Source organism: Lycorma delicatula, chromosome 1 (assembly GCF_047948215.1).
Source record: "Lycorma delicatula isolate Av1 chromosome 1, ASM4794821v1, whole genome shotgun sequence".
NCBI classification, from domain to species: domain Eukaryota; kingdom Metazoa; phylum Arthropoda; class Insecta; order Hemiptera; family Fulgoridae; genus Lycorma; species Lycorma delicatula.
The window spans coordinates 222,772,338-222,787,443 of NC_134455.1; the positions used below are offsets into that span (position 1 = coordinate 222,772,338).

The following is a 15,106-nucleotide window of genomic DNA, read 5'->3' on the forward strand; positions in this document are numbered from 1 at the left end:
TAACAATTTGTTTGTTTGGTGAATTTGTGTGCATCCACTGTTTGGGCTGTTCTTTTGTCTGTATTAATGAACTAAATCCATGTCTCACATCTCCAGTAATAATATTGTTTAGAAATTCATTACCTTTATTTTGGTATTGCCAAAAAAAAAACTCATTGCATTATCACTTTTTTCTTTTTGTGGGCATCTGTAAGTTTCGGAACCTGTCATGTACAATAATTATGTAAACCCAATCTGTTTAACAGCTTTATAAAAAGTGAGCCTTAAAATGTGAGGAAATTTCTCTTAAGTTCAATAATTGTGAAGTGATGTTTAATCGCTAATGGCATGTTAAATTTTTTTCTACAAGGAAAAAATTTAACATGCACATTGGAATGTTGCCCTCTTTCTTCCTCATCATGCAAATTATTCGCCCTTCCCTGAATTTCCTGTACCATTCTCTTGCAGAACCATCACTCACATTACATTATTACTGCAAACTATGGACAACCAATGGTTGATCTCGGGTATAGTTGTTCTTTCTGCTTGCAATAAATGAATGATACTAAGTGCCTTGTAACTGGTGGGAACTGTAACAAACAATTGCTTCTATATTTCACTACATACTACTCAAGCGGTACAGAATGAAAACAACGGCAGGCATTGTTCAAATTTGACTGCAGGCCTGCAAATGAACATTTAAAGTTGTACTATAATGCTAGAGTGGTGTGCTGCTGGTATTCTTGGATGTTAAGAAGGAAGTCGTGGATGAAATATGTGGACACCATCTCACGTACTACTCCTACATCTACTGTGTGGAAGAAGCTTCATGCAATAAAGAGATACATCAAGATAAGATACATAAGACAAAGAGATACATCATTCATCTCTTTATCTTACTACAGGTGCTTTTAGAGCCCTGCCACTAGCATGACTATTTGGTGATTTTCAGATCACCAAAATAGTCTATTCTTGGACTCATTCATGAAGGAGAACTCCTTTCATCATCTTCTGCACTGGCAACTATCTTAGCAGATTCTTTCTGCTCAGTATCTCTTATTTCATCATACACTAACAAATTTCAGAGGTACAAGATACAAATGGAAGTATTATCGTTAAATGTTAATGATTCTATTTAGATTCAACAAGTTGTCACATGCACTTAAATACTCAAGTGACAACTCCCTTGGAGAATATTCGTCTGTGTGCTCTCCCACCTTGCCAATTCAGCGTTACCTATTGTGTATTTATAGTAGTTTATTCACCGCACAAATCTTCCCACTGGTCTAGTCAGTAGCCATTGTCTTACCAGTACTTAAACCTGGGTAAAGACAAAGCATGCCCCTCAAGCTACTTCCCCTATCTCCTTGACAAGCGTTTTATGTAAACTGATTGAGAGAGTGGTGAACCACAGGCTTACATGGTGCTTCGAGAGCCATGGCTTTTTATCTCCACAACAGTGTAGTTTCCCTCAAGGAAGATCTTCCATTGACCATTTAGTGTCACTGGAAGCAGCTATTCAAAACACTCCTATTCCACCAGAGCCTCATCGCTGTCTCCTTTGATATCAGCAAAGCGTACATGGCCTGGCGATGTGGTGTTCTAAACACCTTAAAGAATGGGGAGTCAAGGGCAATATACTTGCATTTATTAGGGGTTTCTTAAATGACTGAACTTACCGTGTTCATGTTTGAGATTCTTTATCGTTTAGCGTCACCTTGGAGATTGGAGTACCTCAAGGAAGTGTATTAAGTGCCACCTTTTTTGCTGTAGTCATCAACAATATTACTGAATGTGTGAGGCCAGCTGTTTCCTGTTTTTTATTTGTTGATGATTTCGCTATATATATTATGTCACATTCAACAGCCACAGCAGGGAGACTACTGTAGAACACTATATTTCACCTTGAAGCTTGGTCTAAGGTTACTGGCGTTACCTTTTCACCTGAGAAAACAGAATGTGTATCTTTTCTTGCCTGTAGGATCTTTTTATACCATAAATATTTCTGAACGGAGAACTAATTGCTATCTTACCTGAATGTTAAGTTTTTAGGTTTATTTTTTGACAGCCGTCTTAACATGGGTCAAGCACATCAAACAATTAAAAATAAAGTGTTCCAAACTTCTAGATATGTTGCGAGTCCTTAGCTACACTAATTGGGGAGCTGATAGGTCAAGTACGTTGTGATTTTATTACTCCTTAGTTTGGTTCCATTTAGATTGTGGTTTGTTTTATAGTCTACTCTTCAGCATGTTATACAGCGCTGAAGATGTTAGATGCTGTACATCATGCATCTTTTTATCTTACTACAGGTGCTTTTAGAGCCCTGCCACTAGCATGACCATGCTAGTGGTGGTGAACCATCAGTTTGGGATAGATGTGACCAACTTCTAGGATATTTCTTTGCCTGTCTTAAAGGGCAATTAAATTACCTGGTTTTTAATGTAACCCTTTTGCATTCTAATTTACAAAGGTAAGAAGACCATCCACATTATACTGCACGTATGGGTTTTCATACCTAGTGTTTACTACACATTCTAAATGTTAAGACAACTTGTTTTTCCAACTTATCCTTGTTCATATCCTATTTTTATTTTTTACCTTACCATATACAATAAAGAATCAGCACCATCTATTGTCTTTCAGCAAATGTTTCACCATATTCTCTCCAAGATAAACCCACAATAGTATACTCAGATGGATTGAAACAGAATGATACCATTGATGTGCATTTGCTGTTAATAGTGGAACCTATATGTTTGGTCTACCTAATATTACAAGTATATTTACTGCTGAACTGTACCCTATCAATAATTGTCGTTATCCCAAAATACTGTCATGTCCTTATTTGTAGCAGCTCTTGTAGTGCACTCCAAGCTTTAGAAGATTTGTACTGTAGACATCCTATTGTTGACTGTACTGCTGAAGGTATGGGTAACCATGCAGCCGTGAGGTATAGAGTCGCTTTGACGAGGGCAGTTTTTGAATGAGCAAGCATCATCTTGGCGGGATGGTGACTGCACTGCCAAGGGTATGGATTCCCATGTCAGCCGTGAGCTGTAGGGGCATCTCCACGATGGTAGTAAATGAAAGTAATGTCACACGGGACTCTGCGATGGAGTTGAGTGGGAACAGGAGTTTTGTCCGCCTCTCTCTTGTAGACCAACCAGAGTCCAATTAACCAAGTCAGGGGTATGAATTGAAGTTAAGTTCACCAAGGGAACTAGGACTAAATTCTGTTGTTGTGGGCAACATTTTTGGTAGTATATTATTTATTCATTTGTCTTGCATGATGAGACATTTACATGAAATTGGCTCTATAAAGTGTAGAACTAGGCGTGGGGTTTGTGCTTCCACAAACTCTGTTAGCTAGTTCAGAGGGCAATGGTGTAGGACATTCAAAATGTCTGGACGAGGCCTGCAGCGAAGGCAAAAACTGTGTTATAAATCACTGATGCAATTGTCTACTGATCCATTTACATCAGTGGTATCCCAACAAGGCCTGACTTATTACTTAAGAGATGTAAAAAGTTAAGAGGATGAAAGATGACTGTTAACTCTTTGATCAGTGAGTTATTCTGTGATAATTGTGCCCCAATAGTGAGTTTTTTGTTTTTTTTAAAAATCAAAAATGATTTTTTATTAAGTGGTTGTATGAAAAAATAAGATTTTGAAACAATTTTTTTAAGTAACCCCTTTAATTAACCAAATTTTTTTATATAATTTAACACAAAAATATACACATCATATTATGTGAAAGAAGTAACAACGTAAACAGTCAATATATAAAAAAACTATATGCCCATGTTCACTAGTAACATACAAAAACAATAGAAATATATTAAAATATAAAAACAACATAAATTAGTTACATGGTCAAAAAAGCTTTAACTATATAACTTTAAATATAACTAAAATCTCTAACCTATAACTGACTACAGTATCAACATCATATGATGAGCACGAACAAAGATGTGAAAACAAACTCTAACAGCTGAATAAAATGGTAGGAAAAAATTCCACAATACTTCTACAGATAGCAGCAAAATCCAGATAAAAATCATATGACGTTTTCACTGAACACTAGACCAATGCAAAAACTCAATTGATGCGCGTACTGAATGTATCACTGTTTCTCAGGCACATCATATGATGTTTATACTGATCAAAGGGTTAAAGCCCATCAGGGCTAGGACGAGGGGTGTGGTGTGGTGACCAGAAGCGTCACAAGGTGGGTGACTTCCAGAATGGAGTTGGGATGTAGACATCCTATTGTCACCAAAATCTATTATGCAATCACTTGAGTTGAACCATCACACTGAGTTGAACACAACTGAATTTCTGTGCAGATTCCACTGCTAAATATGCATATAGTCAGCCATCCTTTACCACTTGTGTTACTACATGCAATTTTATTAATTGTGCAACAAGTTCTTTGAGCAAAGTGGCAGAGTGACCAGACTGCTACGGTTGATAATAAACTCCAGCACATTAAAGACACTGTGTTGCCGTGGGACGCCTGAAGCAGAAAACTTCATTGAGAGGAAGTGGTCATTTGTCCATTTTGGTTAGGCCATGCCAGAGTCATTCAATGGATATCTGATGTCGGCAGTAAACGCACCAATGTGCGTACGATACAACTGCCGTTTAACAGTGCGCCACATCCTTGTGGATTACTTATGTTATGTGGCCTTGCGTCATAAATTTAAATTACCCAGGAACATTCGTTGAATTCTGGGGAATGATAAACAAAGTTTTAGACTGGCTGTTTTTATTTCAACATTTTCTTTTTTTACATAGCATTTAATTTTACTGTTACAGTTATTTTTATTTTATGTGATGAATTTCATATTAAATCTTTATTCTTTCTGTTATCTGAGGAGCCCTTTTCACTCCTCTCGAACTTTACTAAATCTATTTTTATTTTAGTTTTATATATAAATTTTTTTTTTTAAATAGTGATTTTGTGTGATAGTAGTAAGTAAATTTTAGTTAGCTCTGGTACTAGTATGCTTTTTATTTTTAATATTTTAAGTTTTTAATTTTCGTTATATTTAAAATTTTCATTTTCGGGTGATGATAATGTGAAAACATTTTTGCTCCCAAAGAAGAAAAAAAAAGAAAAACTTACCTGAATGTATGTGTGATTGTATTTAAGCCTAACTGAAATCTACTGTGCATGTGCTGAGATACTATTGAAACCAGTTTGTAATGTTTGACCAGAAATTAATTTATAAATAGTCTTAAGTATTTAGAAATTCTGTATTTGTTTCCCCCTCGCCAATTAAGAAAATGTATCAATTTATATTCTGACTACAAAGTACATTTATACCTTTTTTCTTTTTTATTTTTAAAGTAAATAATTCTGTTATGAAATTTTAATATGAATATTAGGGAAATGGCCTCTGTAAGTAGAGTGTCAACATTTTACTTTAGAGTAAGCTGCAAGATTAATTTGCTTTATTTTGTTTTGATGTTGTAGGTTAACAAATCAGTTAAGAATGTTGTTTTATTATGAGAAGTAGAAAATACATCTGTATTCTTTAAAAGTAACTTTTAATGTTTAAAGAAAAAGTGTTAACTTTTCTTTTCTCAGTTTTGAGAATACATATATATATATTAATTTAATTTATTTATTTAGACTAAATTTTTTATAGTCCATTTTTTTTGTATGTAAAATAAGTAATATAATGTAATATTTTTTTAGCCCTCCACAAAGTACAGAATTGGAGAACACTCTTATGTTTACTTTTTTACATTCATGAAAACACTTTTGGGCCTAAGCCCATCCTCAGTAATATTTTTTATAAATTTTTGATTTGTTTACATTTACACATTAATTTTATTAGCTTTTTACATTTTATTTTGTAAAAATTGTCTATTAATAAAATTTAAAAACATTAAAAAATTCAGAACAAATAGTAGTTCAGTCAAGAGAATGAAAAAGTATTGCAGTACCTATTAATTTATCAATATTTTATCTTTTGTGCCAACTTAATTTTAATAAGAATGTCTCCCATAAAATTCTGCTTGCAGATTTATAAGACTAATTTATTTCTAATGTTTTTTTTTATTTTCATGTTCAATATTTACTTTTTTGATTATTGCTAAATTATTTTCTAAACTAGTTATTATGATTGTTGTTTATTAAATTGTCAACTACATTTGAGAAACTTATATTTTTATTTTTAAATGATGAAAAATGTTCATTAAATCTATCTTTAAAAGACCTATTCATTTTACCAATATATATATATCTTTCTGCATTTGTTGGCTTTTATTTTATAAATACCAGAAGAATCATATTTATTTTTACTTTTTTGTTATTATAATACTTTAAATGTTTGATTATCACGTTTATAAGCAAGTTTGTATTTTTTATCATTATATGCATCAAGTCAAGTTTTCTATTATTTTATTTGTATAAGAGTATTACATGTAAATATTTTCACTAATTTTATTTTTATTATTGGGTTTAATGTAGTAATGTTAGTGTTATTGAAAAATTCTGAATTGTATTTTTTATATATATTATCAATCAATGACGTATGATATCCATTTTTATAGCTACATTTTTCATACTATTTATCTTGTTATATACAGTATCTTTCATAAGTTTAAGGACACCTTAGAAAAACTGTTTGTCAGTTTGTCTTTAAACCTATGAACTACATACAAATCTTATATGTCTGTGAGAAACAGCTTTAAAAAATACATCTTTTGGTGAAAACCGCAAGCTTCTAAGTTAGATGCTTTAAATTTTAATATTTTAAACGAGCTAAAATTAGCCCGTTCTTTTTTTTTATAAAGAAATTACTATTTCTCGTAAAATATGTAACCTAGGCTAATGAGTGTGATATCATTTTAAAGCTCTGTTTTAAAGTTTTCCAATAGAGTAATAAGAAAAATTCTAAAAAAATTATTTTTTGAGTTTTTTAAGGGCTTAAGTGATTTTAAAATTTTCATGAAATTTTTGTTTTTAAGAGAGTAATGTTCAAAAATGTACAAATCACTTTAAAGTGTCAGGTACACCATCTTAGAGTGTCAGGCATACCAACCGTAATTAAAAATGTCAAGTTGGCACTATTATCAGCTGTTTCCCACCAAAACGGTGATGAATTAGCATTTGTTTCTTTGAGGTTAGGTTGGTGAAAAGTTTTTTTATTAACAATGGGTAAGAATAGTGTTAGTGTAGAAGTAAAATGGCAAGTAATCGGTTTCTGGAATGCAAATAAAACATACAGAGACATTGCTGAACAATTAAAAATATCAAAAACATGTGTACAGCAAGTTGTTAAAAAATATCGTGATAAGAAACTGTTGTTGATCTTCCACGATCTGGTCGACTTCGAAAAACGTTATGAGGGAAGACAGAGTAATTATAAAGGTATCAAAACTTAATCGGTCTGCTAGTTTGCCTGATATAGCAACAGAAGTAGCACAAAATCATGGAATTCAGGTTAGTACTGCCACTCTTTCTAGATGTTTAAAAGAATCTGGAATAGAATCACATTTTCCATTAGCAATGCCTCTTTTAAGCACTGTCCACAAGTCAAAACGTCGTCAGTTTTGCAAGCAAACGAAGAACTGGTTGAAAGAAGCTTGGCGAAGGGTTTTTTTTTACAAAAGCAGATTCCAGTTGTATTCAAACAGAAAAATTAGGGTCAGGTGAACAAATACTGAAAAATTTCTACCAGCCTGCATCATTCCTGCTGTGCAAGGTGGAGATGCTGTCTTGGTGTGAGGTTGCATAACTTCAGAGGGCGCTGGACACCTTAGAATAATGGATGGGACAATGAACAGCATACAGTACATAAAAACACTGGAAGAATTCATGCTTCCTTGTGTCCATAACCTGTTGGGTGAGAATTTCATCTTCTAGCAAGACAACGCACCTTGTCATAAATCACGTGTTACCAAGGCTTGGTTTGATGCAAATGATGTGGAACTTTTGGACTGGCCTGCTTGTAGTCCTGACCTAAATCCAATTGAGAATTTATGGAATTGGATGGCACTGCAACTTGCTAAAAGAAAACCTAAAAATAAGACTGTTATGACTTCAAATCACAAGTCTGTGGAAAAAGGTGACGAAAGAAAAATGTCTGGAATTCATTAAATCAATGCCTGAGAGTAGCAGCATGCCTAAAATCGTATGGATGTCATACAAAATACTGATAATGGCACAACATTTATAAAATGATGTGGCATTATCTCTGTTATTTTTATTTTTTATTTTTACTTATATAAAATAAAAATTTTGTCATGAAATAATTTTTCTTTATTTTTAACGTAAACTTATGAAAGATACTGTAATTCCTGTTTATCGTTTATGTATTTTATTGCTCTATCATACTTAAAAATATTAATTTTTTGGGACCAAGGATGACTAGAATTTTTGTTTATGTTGATTTCATTTGAGGTAGGTTTTTGTATACTTGAGTTATTATTTGATTTTTTTATTTATTTTAATATTTATCTCTAAATGATGATATATATATATTTTTTTTGTTATGTTCCATTTCATATGTAAATTTTAATGTTTTGTGATACTCATTTAAATTATTTAAAATTATTTCATGTTCATTATTTATAACTGGTTCATTTATAACCAAAATATCATCCATATATCTTACCCATAATAAAATTTTCTGTATGTAATTTATGTCGGACTATTCTATTTTCAAATTCCTGTAGATAAATTTCTGACATTAGAGCAGATAAGGGAAATCTCCTGGGTCAACATTTTTTTGTGTATAACAGGTTCCATTAAATTCAAAATAATTCTGCTTACATATATTTCTAATTATTGTTATAATATTATTTGTAAATTTTTGGTTTTTGCCTGTTTTTATTAATTTGTTTTTATATTATTGAGATTGTATAATCAGTGGATATTTTGAGTAAACATTAGTTATATTGAAGCTAATAATTTTAGTTTTATTATTAATTTTTAATTTATTAATCTATTCATACCTGTTTTTTATATTACATTTATATTCTAAATTTATTTTTGATCTAATTACTTTATCAATAATTTTGGTAATTATATAACTTGGGCAGTTTTGAAATTGATTAATGGTCTCATAGGGATACCTTCTTTATGTAATTTTGGGAGACCTGTGAGTTTTGGGGCATAAGGTTTATATAATCTGTTATGATATTTTAATTTATTAATTAATAATTATAATTTAATAAATTATATTTAATTATAATTAAATATTTCTTTGTATTTAACTATGAGGTCTTTCGTAATTCTTAAAATTTATTGGTTGGTCATTAATTTTTTTAAAACCATTTTTATTTATACGAGAGGTTATCTGTTAAGTAAAGACTGTTTTATTGTAAAAATATGTATTCTGAAAACTTTATAATATTTTAACTTTAATATTTTTTATTTCTCTTAAACTACATACCATCTATTAAGTCTATATATAATCGCCACATGAATTAAGACATTTATTGTAACGATACACCAGCTTCAATATACCATCATCATATTCTTCAGCCGTCAGTCCATTTAGCCACTGATTAACAGCATTTTTAAGTTCATCATCACCTGCGAATTGCTCACCACTCAAAAATGTTTTAATTTCCCAAACAAATGGTAATCAGAAGAAGCTAAGTCTTTGACTGTATTGTGGGTGATCTTAAATTGCCCATCCAAATGTTCTTAGTAAATCACGTGTTGAACCCACAACATGTGAATGTGCATTATTGTGCCGCAGGACGACACTTGTCGGTCAGCTGCTCACATTGCTAATTTTGAATGGCGTGGTGTAACTTAGGTAGAGTTTCACAGTAAGCGTCTGCATTTATAGTCGTTCGATATGGCATGAAATCAATCAGCAGTATGCCAAACCGATCCCAAAAGACTGTGGCCATCAGTTTGCATCCAAATGGCTGTGGCTTGATCTTTGTTGGTCTGGTTGGTGATTGAGGATGATTCACTAGACTGCCGTTTTCTCTCCGGTGTGTAATATGAAATTTGTGTTTCATCGCTAGTAACAATTGAATTAATGAACTCATCACATTTTTCTCTGTACCACATCAAAAATTTCAAAGCATATCCCATTCAGATTTTTTTGTGAAGTTCTGTTCAGATGTGCAGCAACCAATGTGCACAAACATTTCTGAAGCTTAAATGGTCAAGGACAATGCGACCAATAACAGATCTTGAAACATCAGGAGAAAGAAGGGGCAAGTCAGAAATTGTTTTGTGACGATCTTTTCTGGTTTCATCATTGATGTGTTTGATTATCGAGGACGTTCCTGAATGCTCTTCATCATGCACATTAATTTCTGTTATTTCTAAACCTTTCACGTCATTTTCAGATGTTTTTTTCATTCATTACATTATCATCATACACAGCAACCAACTGCATATGGATTTCACTAGCTTAACGTTTTGATGGGTTTAAAAAACGTATGACTGTATTTCACAGTTGGCGGCAACATCAATTTTTCTATTCACTTTATAACGTAATAACTTACACATAATCAAATATACTACAACGCGACAACTTGCAGTCAACAATGCAGTGTGTACATTACTAACGTGGCCATGAACGACAGGTTCACCAACCAGAGAGAAATTTCAGAACTGAGAGAAATTTCCCAGTGTTCCTTGTTTTAGAGATATCCCTTGTATAAGAGATATCCCTTGTATATTTACTTATTAAATCATTATATTCATCAATTGAAATAATAACAGGAGTTCTTGTTCTATCAAATTTTATAACTATACAATTATTTTCTTTTAATTTGATTTTTAGTTTATATATTTTATTTTTATTTATTATTAAATTTTTATTATAAATTAATTTTTTATCATTTTTATTTCTAAACTTATTAATTCAATTACTTATATAATTTTTTATTTCATCTTTTTCTTCATGGGTACAGTTAATTTTGCCAATATTATATTCTGAATCCATTATCGCGCTTTTTATAATTTTATCTGTGTTATTATTTGATAAGTTAAATTTAAATGAATTTACAATTATTCATTTTTCCTCATCTTGGAAAACAACTTTTGTTAGATTTACTAACAGATTATAATACATAATGTAAGAATATATAAAAAAATAGGTTTCTCAAATGTAGTTGACCATATAATCATAATATATAACTAGTTTAGAAAATAATTTAGAAATAATCAAAAAAGTAAATATTGAACTTGAAAATAAAAATAAAAAGCTAGAAATTTTTAGGAAAATTGTGTATATATAGATATAAACGTAAATTCAGCATTATAAATCATCTGCAAACAGAATTTGATGGGGAATGGGGACATTCTTTTTAAAATTATTTAAGTTTGCATATAAAATAAGATATTGATAAATTAACAGTTATTGCATTACTTTTTCTTTCTCTTGACTAAAAAATATTTGTTCTGAATGTTTTTACATTTTATTAATAGACAATTTTTACAAAATAAAATCTAAGAAGCTAATAAGATGTGTAAATGTAAACAAATCAAGAATTTATAAAAAAATATTACTGAAGATGGGCTAAGGGTTGAAAACGTTTTCATGAACGTAATAAAAAAGTAAAGGTAATAGAGTGTTCTTTAATATTGTACTTTATGGAGGCTGTAAAAATATATATCCAGTGTTTACATATATATTATCTCGGCTTTCTAATATTTTAAAATGCAGAAACTTTATAAAGTACACAATTCCTTTCCTTCAGGCAATTTTTTATTTTACATTTTTACAAAAATGTGGTGAGAGATCTAAGTGAAAAATTTCCAGTCTTGCCAGGATTTGAACCAAAGATTAGCTGATTCAGAGCCATACTGATACTGCTTTCAATGCGCCCTGTGGATGGAGTTGTAACAAAAAATAATCTGTTGCAATGATTACAGTGAGCAGCAATCCCAGTAAACAAGTATTATATTCTCTTAGTGCCTGTACAATCTTCTCATTGTCAAATTAACAACCTTTGTGAGACAATATTTTCATTAAATTAGTTTTCAAAAAAGTAAAAGCTTGTTTTGAAGAGTTATGTCTTTTGGACCATTTGATGAAAACAAAATTATTTTTTGCAACATTAATTCTTATTCTTTCCTATATTAGTCTAACATTTATTTGAGTTTTGATTTTTTTTTATCGTCAGTCATTTGACTGGTTTGAATGCAGCTCTCCAAGATTCCATATCTAGTGCTAGTCATTTCATTTCGGTATACCCCCTACAACTTACATCCGTTACAATTTGTTTTACATATTCTAAACGTTGCCTGCCTGCACAATTTTTTCCTTCTACCTGACCCTCTATTTATCAATCAATAAATTGATATATTTGATTTATCAATTTATCAAAGTTTTCATTTGTTTGAAGAAAACCATGAGCTATTTACTACAAATGTGCTTATTAAATATCCTGTATTTGCACTAGTGCAATTTTTTTTAACATATATGTAAAAGATTGTTTTATCAAATAAAGATTTTTATTCCAAGTATTTAAAAAAAATCTCTGGTGTTCTGTTTTTTTGTGGCAACAATTTAAAAAAAATATATTTATTATAATATTATTTCAGTTCTTGGTCAGTATTAAGAACTTTTTTTTCTGAAATAGATATTGCTATATTATTATATTTTCATTTAATAATGGAATGTTGATAGAGTTGTGAAGGAAAGCAAAATTTCTATTAATATTGTTGGGATTCTGCCATTATTGAGAAAAGGATTTTGTGACTTCATGTACATAAATTTGAAATACAATGCAGGACTGACTATTGCACTGAACTGATATATTGAAATTTGCCAAGCGGCAAATCAAAGGAGCTTTTTACAGGTTTTGATGCAGCTTTTCTCCTAAGTTCAGTAGAAATTTCAAGTAGTCTTTTCTTTAAAAAATAAAATTGAACTCGTAAATAATGCAGGAAAGAATAAGGTGAACACATTAGAACTTCACTTTTCCCCTCATTTGGTAAGGTATAACTTCATAGACATTTTTTTTCTCTAGTGATGTTAGTGTGTGCCTAGTATGTGTGTTTATTTTCATATATTTATGGATGCATTAAGACATTTATTTTGATACTCATAATATCGGTTGTTAAAAAGTGTAATTCCTACATTGTGGGATGAAACTAATGGAAAGAATAAAAAGAGGATTTCTGAACAGTTATCCTTTTTAGGTGTTCTACTTGAAAAATTTGTGCATATGCTGAAGTGAAATTAAAAATTGTTATAATTTATGTATCTTTTTTTAAATTTGTGTTATGTAATCTTTTCAAATTACGGTTGTGGTGGGATTTACGAAATAATCATAGTTAAGTAATTATTTGCTTACTCTGTTTGTAGGTATACAAACAACACCATCAAATGCTTACAAATCAAGGAATATGCGCAAGTTAGAACTTGGTTTTTGTTTTAAGGCATTTTTTATGGTTTAAAATCTTAACATTTTTTTTTTTTAGTATAAGAATTACAAAATGATATGTTTTTATGGTGTGTATTCTTAGCCTTGAAAATGTCTACAATTTTGAAACTGGTTACATGAACCTTATCCATTCCTTACTTATCCAGTTCAACATTCCTGTCAACATATTACAGAGGTATTTTATTTTTGTAACTTTTAAAAGTAATACACTATGTACATTATTTTAAAAAAGTCTTGTTCTGTTAAAAAAAATCTCTAATATCCTGTTTTAAATCTAATTCAATAGTTATTTCGTTATTTGGTTATCTTTCTACTATATCATTCAGTTTAAGATTATGCATGATCTGTAGCATTGTGAGTTGCATTTTCACTTTTATGCTTGTTGATAAAATCATAATTCGTTCCACCATTATTTTATTGATAATGTTAATTTATTTTCTCTGTTTTTAGAATAGTAAAATAATTGTTTGTTGATATTTGTATAATTATAAAAAGTAATTAATTATAAATATAAATTTGTAATTTGGTGTGTACTTGGTTTGATATGCCTTGGAAGTTCTGATATTCTGTTAAGTAATTACATAATTTTTCTTCCTTTTTTACCCAAATAACAGGTAAGATTTAGGAATATTATTCTTGTGTATTTATTTATCGTTCTCTACAGATGTACATTTAGTTGAGTAAATGAAATTTTATTACATGTGTAATAAACACAAGAACAATGTATTTTTATTTACTTACTATACAGATGTACTGTATGTACTGCTAATATTCTCACTCATATGTTTCTTTTCATTATACATTCTTTTAGATTAAGTTAAAAATATGTTTGCAAATAGATTTTCCACAACCACTGCTCTGATTAGTTAGCCAGTTGGCATAGCAGTCAGTTTGCTGGCTGCTCTTCCACTGGTTCTGTGTTCAATTCCCAGCAAGAGTCTGGTATTTATCATTATTTATCTCATTATCATTGCCAAAAAAAAACCTTAGTAATTGAGCTTTTTTTATTTTAAATCAATAATCTTTTTCATTAGAAATTTTGTGTGTGGTTGTTTGTTTAGTTTGTTCCTTGGTAATCCTGGTGATTATGCATGGGGTCGTGATGGTCTAGATGCAATAGTTACCCAACTTCTGAATCAGATGGATGGCACTGGACCACCTCCTTTAGCTAAAGATAAGATTCAAGAGATACCTATTGTTATAATTACACAAGATCAAGTTGGTAAGCTCTTTCCATGAAATTTTTTCTTTTTTTATAAAAATATTTCGCTTTTTTGATGTTAAGCACAAAATTTCTTTTTGTTAACATAATGCAGAAGTCCTATGTTGTTTTGAAATCCTGAATTTTAAAGAAGTTTTAGGAAAATGCTATGCAGTCAAGCAAGTATTACAGTACTCTTCTTTTGTAAATAATAGTGGGTTACTCAAAAAGAATAAAGTGATTTCAAGATGCAATTTTTCAATTCAATAGACCTGTTATAGAATGAGTCACAGATCATTTGAAAGATTGTTTCTAAGTTTCAAATAACTGCCGCATGAGTGCATTAGTTATGTGACCTCAAAATGATGCATCAACAACAGAAGGCGTTTTGTGTTCTCAAGTTCATGAAAATAAATTTGGTAGTTACGGTGCAGCATAGTTTTTGAAGGTAATTTGACATTAATCCACCCTCTTCAAAGAACATTTGATGGTGGTTTCGACAGTTTCAGGAGACTGGGTGTATCTGTAAAGGAGAACGTCCAG

At 30.7% G+C, this 15,106-nt stretch overlaps 1 protein-coding gene across 2 annotated transcripts in view; it reads left to right on the forward strand.

Moving 5' to 3' along the window:
• Iru (E3 ubiquitin-protein ligase Iruka) overlaps window positions 1-15,106 on the forward strand; it is a 113,339-nt gene that overhangs the window by 41,024 nt on the left and 57,209 nt on the right. For both annotated transcript variants that reach the window (XR_012757402.1, XM_075373263.1), the window contains exon 5: window positions 14,424-14,584. Coding sequence is in view for 1 of the 2 variants with exons in the window: in XM_075373263.1 (XP_075229378.1) it covers window positions 14,424-14,584 (161 nt within the window). In the remaining variant the exon portion in view is untranslated. The remainder of the gene's footprint in view (window positions 1-14,423; window positions 14,585-15,106) is intronic.